General features: G+C 34.6%; 1 protein-coding gene across 3 annotated transcripts in view; it reads left to right on the plus strand.

Moving 5' to 3' along the window:
• Positions 1 to 18494, plus strand: part of LOC121384263 (potassium channel subfamily T member 2-like) — a 169527-nt gene that overhangs the window by 130301 nt on the left and 20732 nt on the right. For 2 of the 3 annotated variants that reach the window (XM_041514577.1, XM_041514578.1), the window contains exons 22-27: positions 3342 to 3453; positions 5155 to 5256; positions 8081 to 8164; positions 8537 to 8668; positions 9978 to 10001; positions 15314 to 15340. In XM_041514577.1, the coding sequence (XP_041370511.1) occupies positions 3342 to 3453; positions 5155 to 5256; positions 8081 to 8164; positions 8537 to 8668; positions 9978 to 10001; positions 15314 to 15340 (481 nt within the window). The remainder of the gene's footprint in view (positions 1 to 3341; positions 3454 to 5154; positions 5257 to 8080; positions 8165 to 8536; positions 8669 to 9977; positions 10002 to 15313; positions 15341 to 18494) is intronic. The other variant, XM_041514579.1, reaches the window with a different exon arrangement.

The raw sequence follows: 18494 nt of genomic DNA on the forward strand, positions 1-18494 counted from the left end.
ATGCTTTTACTTTTCTTCTTATGTCAAACCAAACTGAAATTATTTACAAAAATTATTTTTGTATGAGAATGGGATGGACTATAGAGACAATTATGGGAATAAATAAATATTATTATCCAATAGTAATTCTGAATTATCAATATTATATTACATGTATATTAGGAAATAAAAAAGGGACTTGAGGTAGAGTTTCTTGGTTTATGACAGTAATATATTTTTCATCAGAAAATGTTATGACTTGTTGTAGTTGTTGGTATACATTGTATAACATTGGTGTATTCAGGAGGCTAAGCACTCACAAACATCTTGACTGGTTCCATCATATTCTATCAGGTCTTATTCATCTAACGCAGGTCCTTTGATGCATGGCCACAAAAATAAAAATATCTCCATATATGTTTTTATAATCTGTGGAGGGGCAGGACAAAGCCCAGTGGTAAAGTACTCACTTGATGCAAGGCTGGTCTAGGATCGATCCCCTTCAGTGGACCCATTGGGCTATTTCTCATTCTAGGTAGTGCACCACAACTGGTATATCAAAAGTCATGGTATGTGCTATCCTGTCTATGGGATAGTGCATATAAAAGTTCCCTTGCTACTAATGGAAAAATGTAGCAGGTTTTTGTTCTAAGAATATGTCAAAATTACCATGTGATTGACATTCAATAGCCGATGCTTAATAATTCAGTGTGCTCTAGTGGTGTCATTAAATTTTAACTTTTTTAAATAATCTGTGGCTTGTTCAGAAGGCTGAGTGCTCATGAACAATTTGACTGGTACCATCATCTTCTATCATATCACATTGATCCAACGTTAGGCACAAAAGCCAGTCTAGCATGTTATCACGATCGCTTGCCATCCTGAACATGCCCCATTAAAAAAAATAAAAAAATATGTGAAGGCTTTCATAAGTGTAAGTTGTTTCATAGCTAATAAATTTAGTTTTATTTGCTTCAACACTAATGGATTTTTCATTTGCAACAGTGAATAGTTATATTCACTTATATTTTCTGCCAGTAATCATAGCGTTTTACTAATGTACGTGTTTACCTATCTATCATTCAACTCATAAAATACATGCTACACCTCTTAGTATGAATATATAGATTGACCAATTATACCTCCAGTATAAACTAGTGCATTATTATATTACAGTGAAGCCTTCTAAACTGGACACCCACAGGACCAAGTAAAAACTCTAGTTTTACGGTATATCCAGTTTGGAGTTATCTTCTGTATTGAAATTTATAAAGGGACCATATGATTTTGAGGGTTTTCACAGTGTATGATTTAAGTTGCTTGATATCATTGCAAATTCTACCTTCAAAGTTGGACCTATTCCCATCCAAATCATTAGGCTAAGCCATATCTCTAAACTGATGATATGTATAGGATATTAATTACTAAATATTGCTCCAAATGCAGCCCATTTCAAACTTAACTCATCCTGCCCTTCCCAGACTTAGTGACTGGTGAAGTCGGAGACTATGCCAAGGATTGTTGTATCCGAACCTTGATCAGTCAGAGCCATGCTAACAGAAAAAATTTGATGTATGCTTGTATTGTAATAAAGTGCCCATAGAAATCTACTCACTTCATTGCAACCATCACTAATAAATTAATTATTGTGCATCATTATGTTTTAAAGACTTGCTTTTAAATAATTTACTATTTCTATAGCTTTGTAATAAGTTTACTTCAACAAACAAAAGCAAAAAAAAGATAGATTCATTCATTATTTTTTTTTACATGCTCCTATACCACAAAGGTTTCAAGCATGAGCCCCCCGGGCTCGATCACTGGATGCCAGTAACCCAGCCCGGGGTGATAAAATTATTTGGGACAATTTTGATATTACAGCCAATCAAAAGGGGGGACCTCGATATATTTAATTTTGATTGCGTCTTTCCCAACACAAATTTACCTATAAAATCATATAATAAAATTTTAGACGCCATTTTAGAACGGGTTTTCCGAAAAGAAATAAACCATTTAGAGCATTCATTTAACCCTTAGTTTGTGTAGGTTTCTAGGAGGTTGGGCCCAGGCCACAGGAAAGTTATCAATTAAAGAAGAAGTTCAACAGACGCACCGATCCTATCGGGAACTTCAGCGTGGCCAAAGCCGGGGGAAGGTCGCCCGGGAGCCGCGGATAGGCCCCCAGACACACCTAACTCCCCCTACAGCCAAAACCGCCTACGCCTACCGCTTAACCTATTTCTGGTGGCATGTCCCCCGCCCCCCCCGGCACCCCACCCCCCGCCGACCCAGCCGTCGTGCCCTCCATTCTCGGTGTTCGTTGATTGCATGGAGAGGGTCACTAGGAGAGTGACCCCTTGTGATTAAGAAGAAGTTGCGTCCGGTCAGCCTGGCAGAGCGAAACGTACTTGGATGATCCCGGAGTCCAGCGGAGCCTCTCTGTAATCAGGAGAAACAAAAAGTTATGTCATTCAACAGACGCTGTGACCCTTTGCTTTAGAACACTGACTGGAGGAATATTGGTATATTACCAGGTTCCAACCATCAGTATAGGAGCAGTCTCCCGCCCTATTGGGTTCCTATTTCTTTTTATTTTCAAAGAATTTAAAAACAAGTATAAAATAAATTAAAACATATTAAAAAGAGCACGCCAGTAACTTAACAGAATTTAAAAAAAATAGCCAAATTAAGAATTAAAAAAGAATATATACAATATATTTGGTCGGCGCAAAAGGAGGGGCGTTACTGCCAGATATACATTCAAACATCATTCATAACACATTATTACAGTTAAAAATAATTTAATACCTACAACATATCATATATATATATATATATATATATATATATATATATATATATATATATATATATATATATATATATATATATATATATATATATATATATATATATATATATATATATATATAAAATGTATAAAAAAATTAATAAATTTAAAAATCCGGTACTTTTTAAAATAATATAGGCAAAAATCCGCCATAGCATGCCAGGCGCGACTTGGTCACAGAAAGCGGAAGAGAAGCGGGGTAGGGCGAGCAATAACCTTCCAACTCTAAGGGAGAAGAGGTATTACTAGAGTAATACTGCTAGAAAACAATATAAAAATCTGACTTTTCTTCCAGAATCTTGTAGAATCTTTTAAGTTCTTAATGCACTACATATATCTTAATGAAACACTCTGACTATCCCTCATCCTCCGTTAATGCAGTTTATCCTTTATTGATTCCATATGACTTTGTTTTTAGAGTTCATTACAGTTACAGGCGCTTATGTTCACATCCACTTTATGTTACATGTATGTTGTTAAACCAATGACTCTACTTTTACCATCTGTCCAGGTTATTTCCAAATGCCAACATCATTACGGAGCTGTCTCAAGCATCTAACATGAGATTTATGCAGTTCCGGGCCAATGACAGATATGCACTCACCATATCAAAACTGGAAAAAGTATGTAACATGCATATTATACCAGGTCTTTATTTATTAATAACTTTATATGATTTTTTTTTTTACCCATCATACCCAAAAACATTCATTAAATCAATTTGAAAATGTTATGGTTTTAGATTTTTGACATTTAGACTTAATATCTGGTGACAGTGGTATATTGATGGTTATACAGGGTTGGGTGGGGAGTATATCTGAGCAGTAACATAATAATAATAAAAAAGAATCCGAAACAGACTGTAAGTAACACTATATCAATCAGTGAACCATTTGAAAAGATGCTTACATCCACTGAATCAGCCTCGGTGGTGTTGTGTTTACGCCATCAGATATAAGGCTGATAGGTACCGGGTTCGCAGCCCGGTACTGGCTCCCACCAAGAGCAGCAAATTTTTAACAACTAAATGGGTAGATGTAAGACCTTCTTTCTCAATAACCACTAACAATTAACAACTAACCCACTGTCCTGGACAGACAACCCAGATAGCTGGGGATGCATACAATATCAATAACCACTAACAATTAACAACTAACCCACTGTCCTGGACAGACAACCCAGATAGCTGGGGATGCATACAATATCAATAACCACTAACAATTAACAACTAACCCACTGTCCTGGACAGACAACCCAGATAGCTGGGGATGCATACAATATCAATAACCACTAACAATTAACAACTAACCCACTGTCCTGGACAGACAACCCAGATAGCTGGGGATGCATACAATATCAATATTAAACTTAACAGGTGGTATCACAACTATAGGTGCAATAATACAGTCCAGCTTTTGTCCGTTTCATATACCAAGTTTTAGATTATTTGTGTTGGAATCATAGTATTCATAAAAAATGAGGAATTCTTGTTGTCTATAAAGGCAACTTTTGATGTCTGTGATGTCTGTTCATACATACAATATCTGGGGCGGATCCAGCTTTTCTGATGAGGGGGTGGTCCAAGACAAAAAGGGCACCATAACTTTATGAAAAGGCACTATTGAAAAATTACACACGGTTCACATGGACTATAATATAATAGTGCTACAACAGAGACGCTGGCAGACGTATTCTACAGTGTTCTATACATTGACAGAATAAATAAATTTGTAAAAAACCTAAAAATCCTAAATAAAAGGGGCACTTCTCAAATTTGAGGGGAGGTCCGGACACCTTGGACCCCCCTTCTAGATCCGCCCCAGAATATACAATAACAGGTCATCACAATGCCAATTCAGTTTTCAGACTTCTGCATGGCAGTATTTTATCAAAACAAGGATTTCTTTTGTTTATAAAAGTCAGCTTTTGACATCTGTGATACCTGTAGCTCATATATACATTGAATAATAACAGGTAATCACAATGCTAATTCAGTTTCCATGTTCCCAGATGGCAGTATTTTATCAAAATGGGGATTTTTTGCCTATAAACTTAAGTCTATCATGTCTGATATTTGTAAATATAATAACAGGTAATCATAATTGTTAATCCAATTTGCAGATTCCCATTCCCTGGATTTTCCTGGATTGTATGTAATTTTAAAAATTAATTTTATCTGGACTTTAAGTTTAATGTAGTTACACAAAAGCTGATGTGATGTGTTTTTCATATTGATGTATCATTAAAGTTGAATTCATTCAATATAGTTATTTGATGTCATCATTGTCAATTCAATATTACACATATTACATAATCTGTTTCAGAAAGAGCGAGAGCGTGGTTCACATATCTACTACATGTTCCGATTACCATTTGCTGCGGGCAATGTGTTCAGTGCCAGTATGTTAGATACACTGCTGTACCAGGTGTGTTACTGTTGTCAGATACACTGCTGTACCAGGTGTGTTACTGTTGTTAGATACACTGTTGTATCAGGTGTGTTACTGTTGTCAGATACACTGCTGTACCAGGTGTGTTACTGTTGTCAGATACACTGCTGTACCAGGTGTGTTACTATTGTCAGATACACTGCTATACCAGGTGTGTTACTGTTGTTAGATACACTGCTGTACCAGGTGTGTTACTGTTGTTAGATACACTGCTGTACCAGGTGTGTTACTGTTGTCAGATACACTGCTGTACCAGGTGTGTTACTGTTGTCAGATACACTGCCGTACCAGGTGTGTTACTGTTGTCAGATACACTGCTGTACCAGGTGTGTTACTGTTGTCAGATACACTGCTGTACCAGGTGTGTTACTGTTGTCAGATACACTGCTGTACCAAGTTAGCAATGTGTAATTTATTTATAATCCATGCATGTTTAGCAAGGAAAATTCTAAATTTTGTAATCTTGTGGTATGTAAAAAATGTATATAAAAAACTGGTTAAGAAAATGGTTCTGCAAAACTTGTAAAAACAAAATAGAAACCTTATCTTATTAGTTTTCTACTGGACCAATCGGAGGGGACTATAGATTTCATCTCCATTCTTCTGTCAGTTGGTCTGTGTGTCTGTGTTCGCCTGTCTGTCCCACATATAGTTTTCCAGATGTTTCTTTGCAATGCCTCGAGATATTGAGCTGACATTTGTATGTAGCTTTATCATGTTCTGTTACAGATCAAGTTTGACTTTTATGGTGATTTACCCATTTTTGACACAGTTATGGCCCTTGAACGTATGAGATACAAAAATTGCATTGTTTTCCAGACTTTTTTTTTAGCAATGCCTCAAGATATTGAGCTGAAATTTTGTATGTACCATAAGTTTATTATGTTCTGTTACAGATCAAGTTTGACTTTATGGCAATTTACCCATTTTTGACAGTTATGGCCTTCAACTTAGGAGATACAAAAATTGGTTTTCTGTGCTTTTATTTTGCAAAACCTCAAGATATTGAGCTGAAATTTTGTATGTACCATAAGTTTATTATGTTCTGTTACAGATCAAGTTTGACTTTATGGCAATTTACCCATTTTTGACAGTTATGGCCTTCAACTTAGGAGATACAAAAATTGGTTTCTGTGCTTTTATTTTGCAAAACCTCAAGATATTGAGCTGAAATTTTGTATGTACCATAAGTTTATTATGTTCTGTTACAGATCAAGTTTGACTTTATGGCAATTTACCCATTTTTGACAGTTATGGCCTTCAACTTAGGAGATACAAAAATTGGTTTTCTGTGCTTTTATTTTGCAAAACCTCAAGATATTGAGCTGAAATTTTGTATGTACCATAAGTTTATTATGTTCTGTTACAGATCAAGTTTGACTTTATGGCAATTTACCCATTTTTGACAGTTATGGCCTTCAACTTAGGAGATACAAAAATTGGTTTCTGTGCTTTTATTTTGCAAAACCTCAAGATATTGAGCTGAAATTTTGTATGTACCATAAGTTTATTATGTTCTGTTACAGATCAAGTTTGACTTTATGGCAATTTACCCATTTTTGACAGAGTTATGGTCTTCAACTTATGAGATACAAAAATCGGTTTTCTCTGCTTTTATTTTGCAAAAGCCTCAAGATATTGACCTGAAATTTTGTGTGTTGTGATTCACCAATTTTTTTTACAGTTACGGCCCTTGAATTTAGAAGATATGAAAATTTGCTGAACCCAATAGGGGACATGTATTGCTTTAGCAGTACTTTCAAAATGCTTGTTTTTTAAGTACAAAATAAATGTATTGCAATTGATTGTTTAATATATAATTTTCTGCAGCTTTAAAAAAAAAAAAATATTAGAGCACTTCAATGTTTTCTGTATTGTTTATTTTTTCTTGTAATTTCTTCAATTTTAGCACATTTTGAAACATTTGTTCATCTTTATTAATTTGTCAAGAAAACTAAATTAAACTGATAATACAGTGTACTTGAATGGTAAGGTACCACTCCACCATTTGTCTTGTTGTTACTTGTTGTAGCAGACAGTCTGGTGTAGGAAATAGTTCTTCATAAAAAATAATACAAAATTCTGATATAGCTTTCGAAATCTTTCTGTTATTACAAGTAGGTTGACCTCTGTAGTATTTAAATAACCCATTGGTTTAAAGTTACTTGTTATATGTACATGTAGTACTAACTGATAACATTTCATTTTCATTTCAACTTATTTTCGTGCTTATATCCAATTAAGGTTTAAGCACGCTGTCCTGGGCATACACCTCAGCTATCTGGGCTGTCTGTCCAGGACAATGGGTTAGTTGGTTAGTGATTAGTCAGAGAGAAGAGGGTGTAGTGGCCTTACACCTACCTATTGAGCCCTTAGGAACTTGCTTGGGGGTTGAAGTCGGTACCGAGCTGCGAACCCTGTACCTACCAGCCTGTAGTCTGATAGCTTAATCACTGCGCCACTGAGGCTGGTTACTGATAACACCTGTACAAGTGGTATTGCTTGCATAACAGAAACATGAGGCAGTGCTCTGGCATGAGGGTGTCTAACTAAAACTGTCTGTGGTAAACCTATGTTGATTTTTTGCAAGGTAGTTGTCATAGGAAAACACTCCCTAAAACTTGTACCCTCTTGATATTGTATTTTTCACAGAATATATTTTAACAGAAATTGTTTTGAACTGCATGGAGTAATTAATGGTGGTGTGGAACCTTAACAGGATAAAAACATAAAAATAACTTTAAATAATAATAATAATATTATTGATAATCTGATTATTACTTGTATTGTTTTCTTCCAGGCGTTTGTCAAAGAATACCTCATCACGTTTGTGCGGCTTCTCTTGGGAATTGACCAGGCTGTTGGATCAGGTCATTTGACTAGTGTAAGATTTTATTATTTCTCTTCTACTGAAATTTGCAATCTCTGACATCTGGAAATGGAAAGAAAGCAGACCATTGCTATCCTGATAATATCTTTTTGCGAGAATTGGTAAAATTAAGGAGAACAGCACCACATATTTAAAAAAATAAAAAGCATTAAACAAATGTGTGCATGTAAACATCATACTGGATAAGTTAACATATTACATTCTGAGTATTTAATGAAAGCTTTAGTTCTATTTGTTCTCTTGCCAAATCAAATATTGAAAAGATATGTATAGTGTTATCTGTATGACTTGTATTTTAGCTGAAAATTAAAAAAATTGACATGTTAAATTTCAGCATACATGTATATCTAAAATGTTTATTTTCAGATGAAAATTGCGAAAGACGACCTATGGATTAGAACGTATGGCCGCCTGTACCAGAAGCTGTGCTCCACGACATGTGAAATTCCAATAGGAATATACCGAACACAGATCCATTCAGGCAATGATGTCGTCTCGGTACGTCAAAACACAAGTCTTTATCTTATGGGCAGGATCTAGCACAGTGGTAGAACACCCATAAGATTTTCTCCCATTCCAACTAGTGGTGGGATGCAGCTCAGTGGTAGAACATTTGGACCCATAAGATTTTCTCCCATTCCAACTAGTGGTGGGATGCAGCTCAGTTGTAGAAAACTTGGACCCATCAAGTTTTCTCCCGTTCCAACCAGTGGTTGGCTCAGTGGTAGAACACTTTGCAGAGGTGCAGTAGGTCATAGGACTGATTGCCCTTGTCGGACCCATCAGTTTTTTACCCATTCCAACCAGGGGTGAGTGTAGCTCAGTGGTAGAGCACTCACCTGAGGTGCGATGGGATTGATACTGAAATGCCATTTAAAAAAAAAAAAAGATTACAAATAGGTTGATCTCTAGTATTTAAATACCCCATTGGTTTGAAGACACTTGATATTTTAATTATAAATGATAAAAATTATAACAACTGTGCATGTGGCATGCTGCCATTTATATAACAGTAAAATGAAGAGGTGTTCTGGCTTAAGGGTGGATAACTCCAAATGTTCGTGGCCAACCTATATTGATTAGCAAGGGACTGTACTTTTATAGCAGTCACTTAGCCCTGTCCATATTGTCTTATTTTTCTCAGGATATATTTAGACATAAAAATTATATTGAAATGCATACAAAAGTGAATGGAAGTGAGCAACACATGTAGTGACCTCGCATCTTACTCATTTGTGCCCTGACCTTTAGCTGAAGCTGCAGTGACCAATCCAGTAATTTTGAAAGGGGGTACAAAAGTTCATGTAACTGTTAATATATAAGATTAGTAAAATGTCAGGCTCTGAAAGAATATGCCAGCCCTTCTAGTGAAGACACGGGATTTTGAAAAGGGGCCATTTAATAAATGACATACCAGTAACGCATGGTCTTATAGTTTAAACAGGTAATATGAAATTCTGAAGAAACAAAATGGTTGTTAAAGAGTAGACAAGACCCCTCTGTCTGTACCCCTGGTTCTGTGCATGAGCTGTTACTGGAGCTCAGCACAGACTAGTCTTAAATCGAGTGACCTAACCAATTATAAAAGAGAATGAAAACTGCAGTGGTTGGTTGTGCATTTTTCAGTATTAATCTGCATGTACATGCATGTCAGCATGAATATTCATGTTATATTATACATATGTAAAAATATGGTATTATGTGCCTGTTCATCCTTGGCTAATTTATCTATGTTAAAATATACTTTAAATATTTATAATTACTTTTCAATGTGTAGTTATTAATTATCTTGTTTTTAAACTAACAGCCAGTTCATATGAATTCATCCAAAGTGAGTACCTACTAAAATACACTGGTTCTGCAAATCACCAGTTTGTTGTACCATTATAGTCATGTGGTGGGCTTAACATTAACAAAAGTCATATTCTAATTCAAGTGACCAACCTGTTAATTTCCATACTTCATATCCACCATCACATGGGGAAAACCTACAACTTGACAACTAAATTTAATATTTCTTTTCAATTAAAAGGTAATAACTTTAAAAAAAAAAATCAAATATATTTGGTTTAAAAAAAATAACATCACTTTTTCAACATAAAAAGTTAGGGTTTTTCAGATAATAGGTAATAACTTTAAAAACTAAATGTCAGGTATTAAATCTCTGTTTTCAAGTGTATTTCGTCAGAATAACCTTTTAGTGTGACTACACTATGCTTTTTCATATTATTCAACATCAGTACTGTTTCTCTATTCTCTGTAAGTTACTATTCTGGTATATCAAAGGCCGTGGTATGTGCTATCCTGTTTCTGGGATGGTGCATATAAAAAATCCCTTGCTACTAATGAAAAATGTAGCAGGCTTCCTCTAAGACTATTTGTCAAAATTATCACATATTTGACATCCAATAGCCGATGATTAATAAATCAATGTCCTCTAGTGGTTTCATTAAACAAAACAAACTTCAAACTATTCTTGAAATTGGTCTGTGTATGATAAGACTATAAAATTCTCTCAAGTTTACTGCATATGAGAGCTATCTGCTACTGGAGACTTCTTTTATCAGCTGTTAGGACATGGTGAACTCAACACTGACCTAGCTTGCTTATGAGTATTGCTATGAAGTCAATCTGATGCCAAAATATCAAACATGAGAGACATTTTCTTGACAATTACCTCATAGTGTGAAAACTGACCAAAATATTTTTAGGTTGATTAAAACTAACATTGCAGTTAGCACTTGTCAACCTTGCATTTGTATTGACATGCCATAACACTTGGAGCATGTGCTCAGGTTCTCATGTCTGATGCCAAGTTATAATTAACTTTTGGCAGGGCTTCTAGAATTTTTATAAAATCCACTAGCCATGGAATAAGTGATTTTTTTTTTTTACTAGCCACGATTAAAAATTCACTAGCCCTACTTTACTTTAAGTTAATACAATTTGATTAAATAATAGAATTAATCAGATAGGTCACCTGAAGAGGGAGATATAGCTTAAACACACTAGCATTGGGGGGTTGGGGGTGGTGGCAGGCTATTCATATTTACAAAATAGACTTAACTGCAAGATTTAAAATTTTTGTCACTAGCCATCGGGCATGGCAATAATAGTTATTTACTAGCCCAACATTCAATATCACTAGCCATGGGAGTGGGGCTACCATAATCTAGAAGCCCTGGTTTTGGTATGTAAAGGTTGATATAAAAAAACAAAAACAACAGAATTTCTAGATTTTATACAAAAATACTTGTTTTCTTTTTTCATTGTTTCAGTATTTAAATTAAATATCTGAATATATTTATAAATATTAACTTTGTTTTCAAAATTGTGTTTACATACTAGAAAAACATTTGCAAAACAAAAGTCAAACAGGAAGTAAATAATTTTAAAATACTTTGAATGGGTTGGTCATCTTGAAAGCATTAACACATGATGTGGTGCAGTACGTAATACTAATAAGACCATTCTTAGTGGTAAATTTGTTTCCCCTGAAATTGTAAAGTTTAGGCCAGTGCTTCTCAGGAACCCTATAGAGTGTGTCTTAGGGTTCTGCTTATGAGTTGGGTTCCGCAAGGGTTCTACAAGGATCTGTATATGATTGGAGTTCTACAGGGGTTCTGTAAATGATTAGAATTCCACAGGGTTATGCATGTGGTTGGAGTTCTACAGGGATTCTTTAAATAATTTGGGTTCCACAAGGGTTCTGCATATGATTAAGAGTTCCATAGGGGTTCTGTAAAGTGTGTCTTAGGGTTCTGCTTTTGATTCTGGTTCCACAAGAGTTCTGCATATGACTGGATTTCTACAGGGATATGTATATGATTTGGATTCCACAGGGGTTCTGCATATGACTGGATTTCTACAGGGATATGTATATGATTTGGATTCCACGGGAGTTCTGCATATGACTGGATTTCTACAGGGATATGTATATGATTTGGATTCCACGGGGGTTCTGCATATGACTGGATTTCTACAGGGATATGTATATGATTTGGATTCCACGGGGGTTCTGCATATGACTGGGTTTCTACAGGGATATGTATATGATTTGGATTCCACGGGGGTTCTGCATATGACTGGATTTCTACAGGGATATGTATATGATTTGGATTCCACGGGGGTTCTGCATATGACTGGATTTCTACAGGGATATGTATATGATTTGGATTCCACTGGGGTTCTGCATATGACTGGATTTCTACAGGGATATGTATATGATTTGGATTCCACGGGAGTTCTGCATATGACTGGATTTCTACAGGGATATGTATATGATTTGGATTCCACGGGGGTTCTGCATATGACTGGGTTTCTACAGAGATATGTATATGATTTGGATTCCACGGGGGTTCTGCATATGACTGGATTTCTACAGGGATATGTATATGATTTGGATTCCACGGGGGTTCTGCATATGACTGGATTTCTACAGGGATATGTATATGATTTGGATTCCACGGGGGTTCTGCATATGACTGGATTTCTACAGGGATGTATATATGATTGGAGTTCCAAAGGGGTTCTGCATATGTCTGGATTTCTACAGGGATGTGTATATGATTGGAGTTCCATAGGGGTTCTGCATATGTCTGGATTTCTACAGGGATATGTATATGATTGGAGTTCCACAGGGGTTCTGCATGTGATTGGAGTTCTACAGGGATATGTATATGATTGGAGTTCCACAGGGGTTCTGCATGTGGTTGGAATTCTACAGGGATTCTTTAAATGATTTGGATGTGGAATACTGCAAATGGAATATGTCTTGTTGCTTTCTCCTTTTAAGTTTCCAAATAACTATTTGTTAGACACAATAATAACCATTGCTTAAAATGTGATGAGGTGTTGGTAAATAACTATTCCTTTCCTTTTCAAACATCATATAAGGCTGAGAAGCACTGGTTTTATTTTACTGTTATTAATGTGCCCGATATTGAGTGTTGCAGTTTAGATGATAACACTTAGAGCACAAGTACCTGTACTAAACGATTCTACATATTCACTGCATGCACTACACTACCTACATGTAGTAGATGTTTAGTAGCACCTAAATATGAAACGGTTCCATCAAATATATTTTGTAGCATTTAGATTCCATCTCATAATGATCAATATATTCTGTAGCATTTATAAATGTAAAATAATTCCATCAAATATATTTTGGAGCATTTAAGTATGAAATTACATCTAATATTCTGTCACATTTAAATATGAATACATCTAATAATGAGAATAATATTTTCTGTTGCATTTAAGTATGATATAATTCCATCTAATTTGATTTAAGCATTTAAATGTGAAGTAATTCCATCTTATGTTCCATAGCATTTCTGTATTAAATTCTTATACTCTGTAGCATTCATTATACTTGTAACTTGCACATGTATATCACCTCACCCCCCCCCCACCCCCCACCCTCACCCCCCAATTTTTTTAATTTGATAAACAAAAAAATGTCTTGCAGTTGTAATGAAATAGACACTGTTCTTGTTCAATTTATACTACAGAGATTTTGGAATGTTTTGGCACAGGCATGTGTGTATGATGTTATTATAGATATGATAAAATAAATAGACATAGAGTTTAAAAGATGATTAACAAAACTTTGAGTTGCTTAAGTTTTGTTGTGGAGTATATACATGTATGACAAATACATGTATTCAGGTATTAAAAAACCACATTGGTAATTAATAGCTGTCCTTACCTATCACCACCATCCCGCATCCCCAACCCATTCCCCCACCTCAAAAATCATTGATATATGCTCCACAAAGGGTAATTTGAAATGGTTAAGCTGTTCAATCCATTTACCAAAAACAGTTAATGCCTTCGCACACAGTGATATACAATTTTCATTTCAGTTTATTTTTATTCATGCAATATTATATCTAATTAACATGAAGAAGAAGTTAGTTTTGTTTTGGAGCACATTAATTAATTAATCATCGGCTATTGGATGTCAAACATTTGGTAATTCTGACTTGTAGTTATCACAAGAAACCCGCCACCTTTTTTCTAATGCAGCAAGGGATCTTTTATGTGCACTTCCCCACAGACAGGAAAGCACATACCACAGCCTTTGTCCAGTTGTGGTGCACTGGTTGGAACGAGAAAAAAACCAATCAGCTAATTAACATGAGTGCTATTTAGCTCAGTTGGAAGAAGTGCCTGCCTAAGATACTTGAGTTGTAGGATCAAATCTCCTTGGTGGACCCATCCTCCTACTGTGTTTTCCCCCTTTGCAATCAGTGTCCCATGACTTATGTATCAAAGGCCATGGTATGTGCTATCCTGTCTGTGGGAAAGTGATGGTAATGGGAAAATGTAGCGGGTTTCTTCTAAGACAATATATAAGAATCACCAAATGTTTGACATCCGATAACATATGATCAATAAATAAATGTGGTCTAGTTATGTTGTTAAACAAAACAAATAACTGTTTTGAAGTACAGTGATACCTATTCCATTCTATTTACTGGTATACAATTTTGAGTTCAATTGGTTCTTTTGTGTGAATATATATCCGTCCTAAACACCAATTTCATGTCCAGTGTAAAGGTTGATGGATTTTGTCATTAATGCTTCATGAATGTAAAGAAAAGCTGAATTACATGCGATATGAATTTTATTATTTTTAGTACATATATGTCTAAAAAAAAGTAATAATAATAAGTAAGCAAGTGTGCAAACTATAAATTTTATATTTGTAACTACTTTTATTTTAACATTGTTTATTTATAGATGTAAACAAGTTTATTTTAAAATACAATCATATACACAAATGTAAATTATATATTATTTATTATTATTTATTTTTACATTATATAAAAAAGGTAATTGACATACTTAGTTTTTCAAATCATAATTTTGTACTTGTTATTTTGGTAAACTGTGAATAACAGTTAACAGATGTCATAATATGTAAATATTTATTCGGTCATGTTTTACAATAATTTTCTTCTGGTAATTTACAATGCTTGTTGACTTTCAGTTTTTAGTATGCATTGTACATGAGTGTATAAATAAATCAGTTATAATCAGTAGAAATGAAATACACTTAGACAATGATATCATGTTGAAAATGAACTGTTTATACAAAATAGATTTTTTGTTTTGTTTTCTCTGGTTGTTTAGAAAAATGGAGATAGCCGAGGGTATTATGTAAGTACAAATTGTAAAATCTGGAATCAGTGTCTTTGTAAAATAAAAACTGCCTACTCACCAACCTTCCACCACCACAACCCTGTTTCATGTCTAATATAACTGTCTTCACCATCACTAAAGTCTTTCATGTGTTCATCATAAGTACGGTACTGGAGATCTTTTCCAGTGACTTGTTTCAGATATTCAGTCAACACACTGTTACCTATGTCCACTGTCAGTGAACAATTGTTACACATGTTCACTGCCAGTAACATGTTTCAAATGTTCATTATCAGTGACATGTTTCAAATGTTCACTATCAGTGACATGTTTCAAATGTTCACTATCAGTGACTCGTTTGACATGTTTGCTATCAGCAACTTGTTTCACACATTCAGTATCAATGACTTGTTTTACATGTTCACTAGCTATGATCCATTTTACAAGTTTGCTGTTAGCAACTTGTTTCACAAGTTCCCCATCAGTGACTTGTTTGACATGTTCACTGTCATTGACTTGTTTCAAATGTTCACTGTCAGTGACTTGTTTCACATGTTCATTGTCAATGACTTGTTTCACATGTTTACAATCGGTGTTTGTTTAAGATGATCACTATTTGTGACTTGTTTCACATGTTCACTATCAATGACTTGTTTTACATGTTCACTATCAATGACTTGTTTCACATGTTCACTATCAATGACTTGTTTCACATGTTCACTATTAATGACTTGTTTCACATGTTCACAATCAGTGCTTACTTAAAATGCTTAATATCATGCAGTTACTTGTTTCACATGTTCACTATCAATGACTTGTTTCACATGTTCACTATCAATGACTTGTTTCACATGTTCACAATCAATGACTTGTTTCACATGTTCACTGTCAATAACTTGTTTCACATGTTCACAATCAATGACTTGTTTCACATGTTCACTATCAATGACTTGTTTCACATGTTCACTGTCAATAACTTGTTTCACATGTTCACAATCAGTGCTTACTTAAAATGCTTAATGGCATGCAGTGACTTGTTTCACATGTTAACTATCAATGACTTCTTTCATAATATGTTAATATGTGCCTGGTTTTCTACCAGTCCCACTCCTATTATTGGAAATATTAAAAAAACAAAATTCTTAAAGTTCACTATCAAGCACATGTTCAATATGAATGACTACATGTCTGTTCCCATTCCTACTACTGAATAATCAAATTAATAAAAAAAAATTAAAAGGTTCCCTATCAATAACTTGTTTCACAATGTTAATCACTATCAGCCACTAATTTTACAGTGTTCACTAACTATAAGATGTTTCACAATGTTCCTTATCAGTACCTTGTTTCATATGTTAATCATCATCATCAGTTTAGGAGATAACCATATGGAGTTTTTAGATTTGCGGTTGTTATTGTCTATTTGATCCCGCAAATGTTATTTTTGACCGAAGGCGTTAGCCTGAGGTCAAAAATAAAACATTTGCCGGCATCAAATAGACAATAACACCCGCAAACCTAAAAACTCAATATGGTTATGTCCATTGTAAACTGGATCATTTTTCAACGGAACTAACTGTATATTTGGTATTTCTTGAAAAAAATACCTGGCTACAATCTAACTGTAGACCCTTGAATCGTCAACTTCGCCTGTTCCAATTGCTAATGACGTCACTTTCTAATGACGTCATAAGCTTTCCGGGTGTTATTGTCTATTTGATCCCGGAAAAAGAATGTAATTGACCAATCACAATACAGAACACACTCCAGTCAGTTTACAATACTTGTTTTACAAGTGTTCAATAACAATAACATGTTTCACAATGTTCCTTATTAGTTAGTACCTTGTTTCACATGACATTGTAACTACCTACATTGTACATGTGTTACCAGTTTAATTTCACATGTTCACTACTGGTAACTTTTTTACCAACACACACCTCACATACATTGTATCTACTGATACATGAATGTAATCAGCCTAAATGACTCTTTAGTGGCAGTTTAGAAGTTAAGAAGGATTGCGCTCATTCCCACTGAATTATTACCTACATTTGTTTTTGTTTTAGTTCATAATATTTTGTCCAACTTTATCCAGCCATCTTGTCCTTTTTCACTGTCAATATTTGGTTACTGTTAGGTTAAAGATAAATCAGAGTTTATATAATATAACATGTTCATTTATTTCATAGCACACTGCATGTGTTTGAAGAAATTATTCTCCAGCATAAATAATTTGTATCCTATACAATAACATTAGGAACTTTGTAAGTCAGGCTAAAACTTTGTTATGTATGTGTTGGTAATTTTTGCATGCTTCCATCAAAGAACTGTTCACCAGAGAGTTCTGTTCAAGACAGTTTTGGTTATGGGCTTCTCTTTTGTTAATACTGTAAATTCTAATATATCTGGTTATCTTTCAAAACAGTTCTTCATTTCACTGCAGGACAAGGTCAGTCATTCATATATTACCAATGGCTGACATGGCGGTATTCAGTGCTTTATTTAAAGTTGGGAGCACTTCGAATTGGTCAGATCCTATTTGGTATAGCACTACCTACAGGGTCTCCATTCTCCACTGTCACCATTGTTGAGTCTCAGGACTGGTTGACATTGCTGAATTACTATCAGAGAAGGGATTTAATTAGCAGGTGTAATTAATCTACAGGGAGGTCCTAAATTACCTATCATGTTAAAATTTAGGTGTAAATGTGATGGTGTTGTTTTGAGAGGTTGGTGGGTGGCTGCACATTATATTTTGCCAATGGACAATAAACACCCTTTCTTTGTGTATGTGTGAATGTTGTCTTGAAGTTACTCATATGCAATATTTTACTTATAAAACCAAAGTGGTAAAACAATTATTAGTTTTTAAAATCTGTACAAAATACTGCTACTCTCTAAGGCTTATTTCAACATAATATACACAAAAAGCAAAGAAGGAAAAGTAGTATTACACAAAGAAAGGAAACATTTTGTATTTTTGTTTTTGGAAGAACTCCAGGAGCAAATTATGACGGATGGAATTTTGTTTAGTACATCTTTAGATATGTTGTCCAATGGGAAAATGTAGTAATTCACTTTTCATTTGTTTAAAACAAAACAAACAAAAAAGCAACAAAGAAATAGTCCAGCTGTGCAAAATTAAAGACTTGTTGATTGTAATGATAAG

Source organism: Gigantopelta aegis, chromosome 10, assembly GCF_016097555.1.
Source record: "Gigantopelta aegis isolate Gae_Host chromosome 10, Gae_host_genome, whole genome shotgun sequence".
NCBI lineage: Eukaryota > Metazoa > Mollusca > Gastropoda > Neomphalida > Peltospiridae > Gigantopelta > Gigantopelta aegis.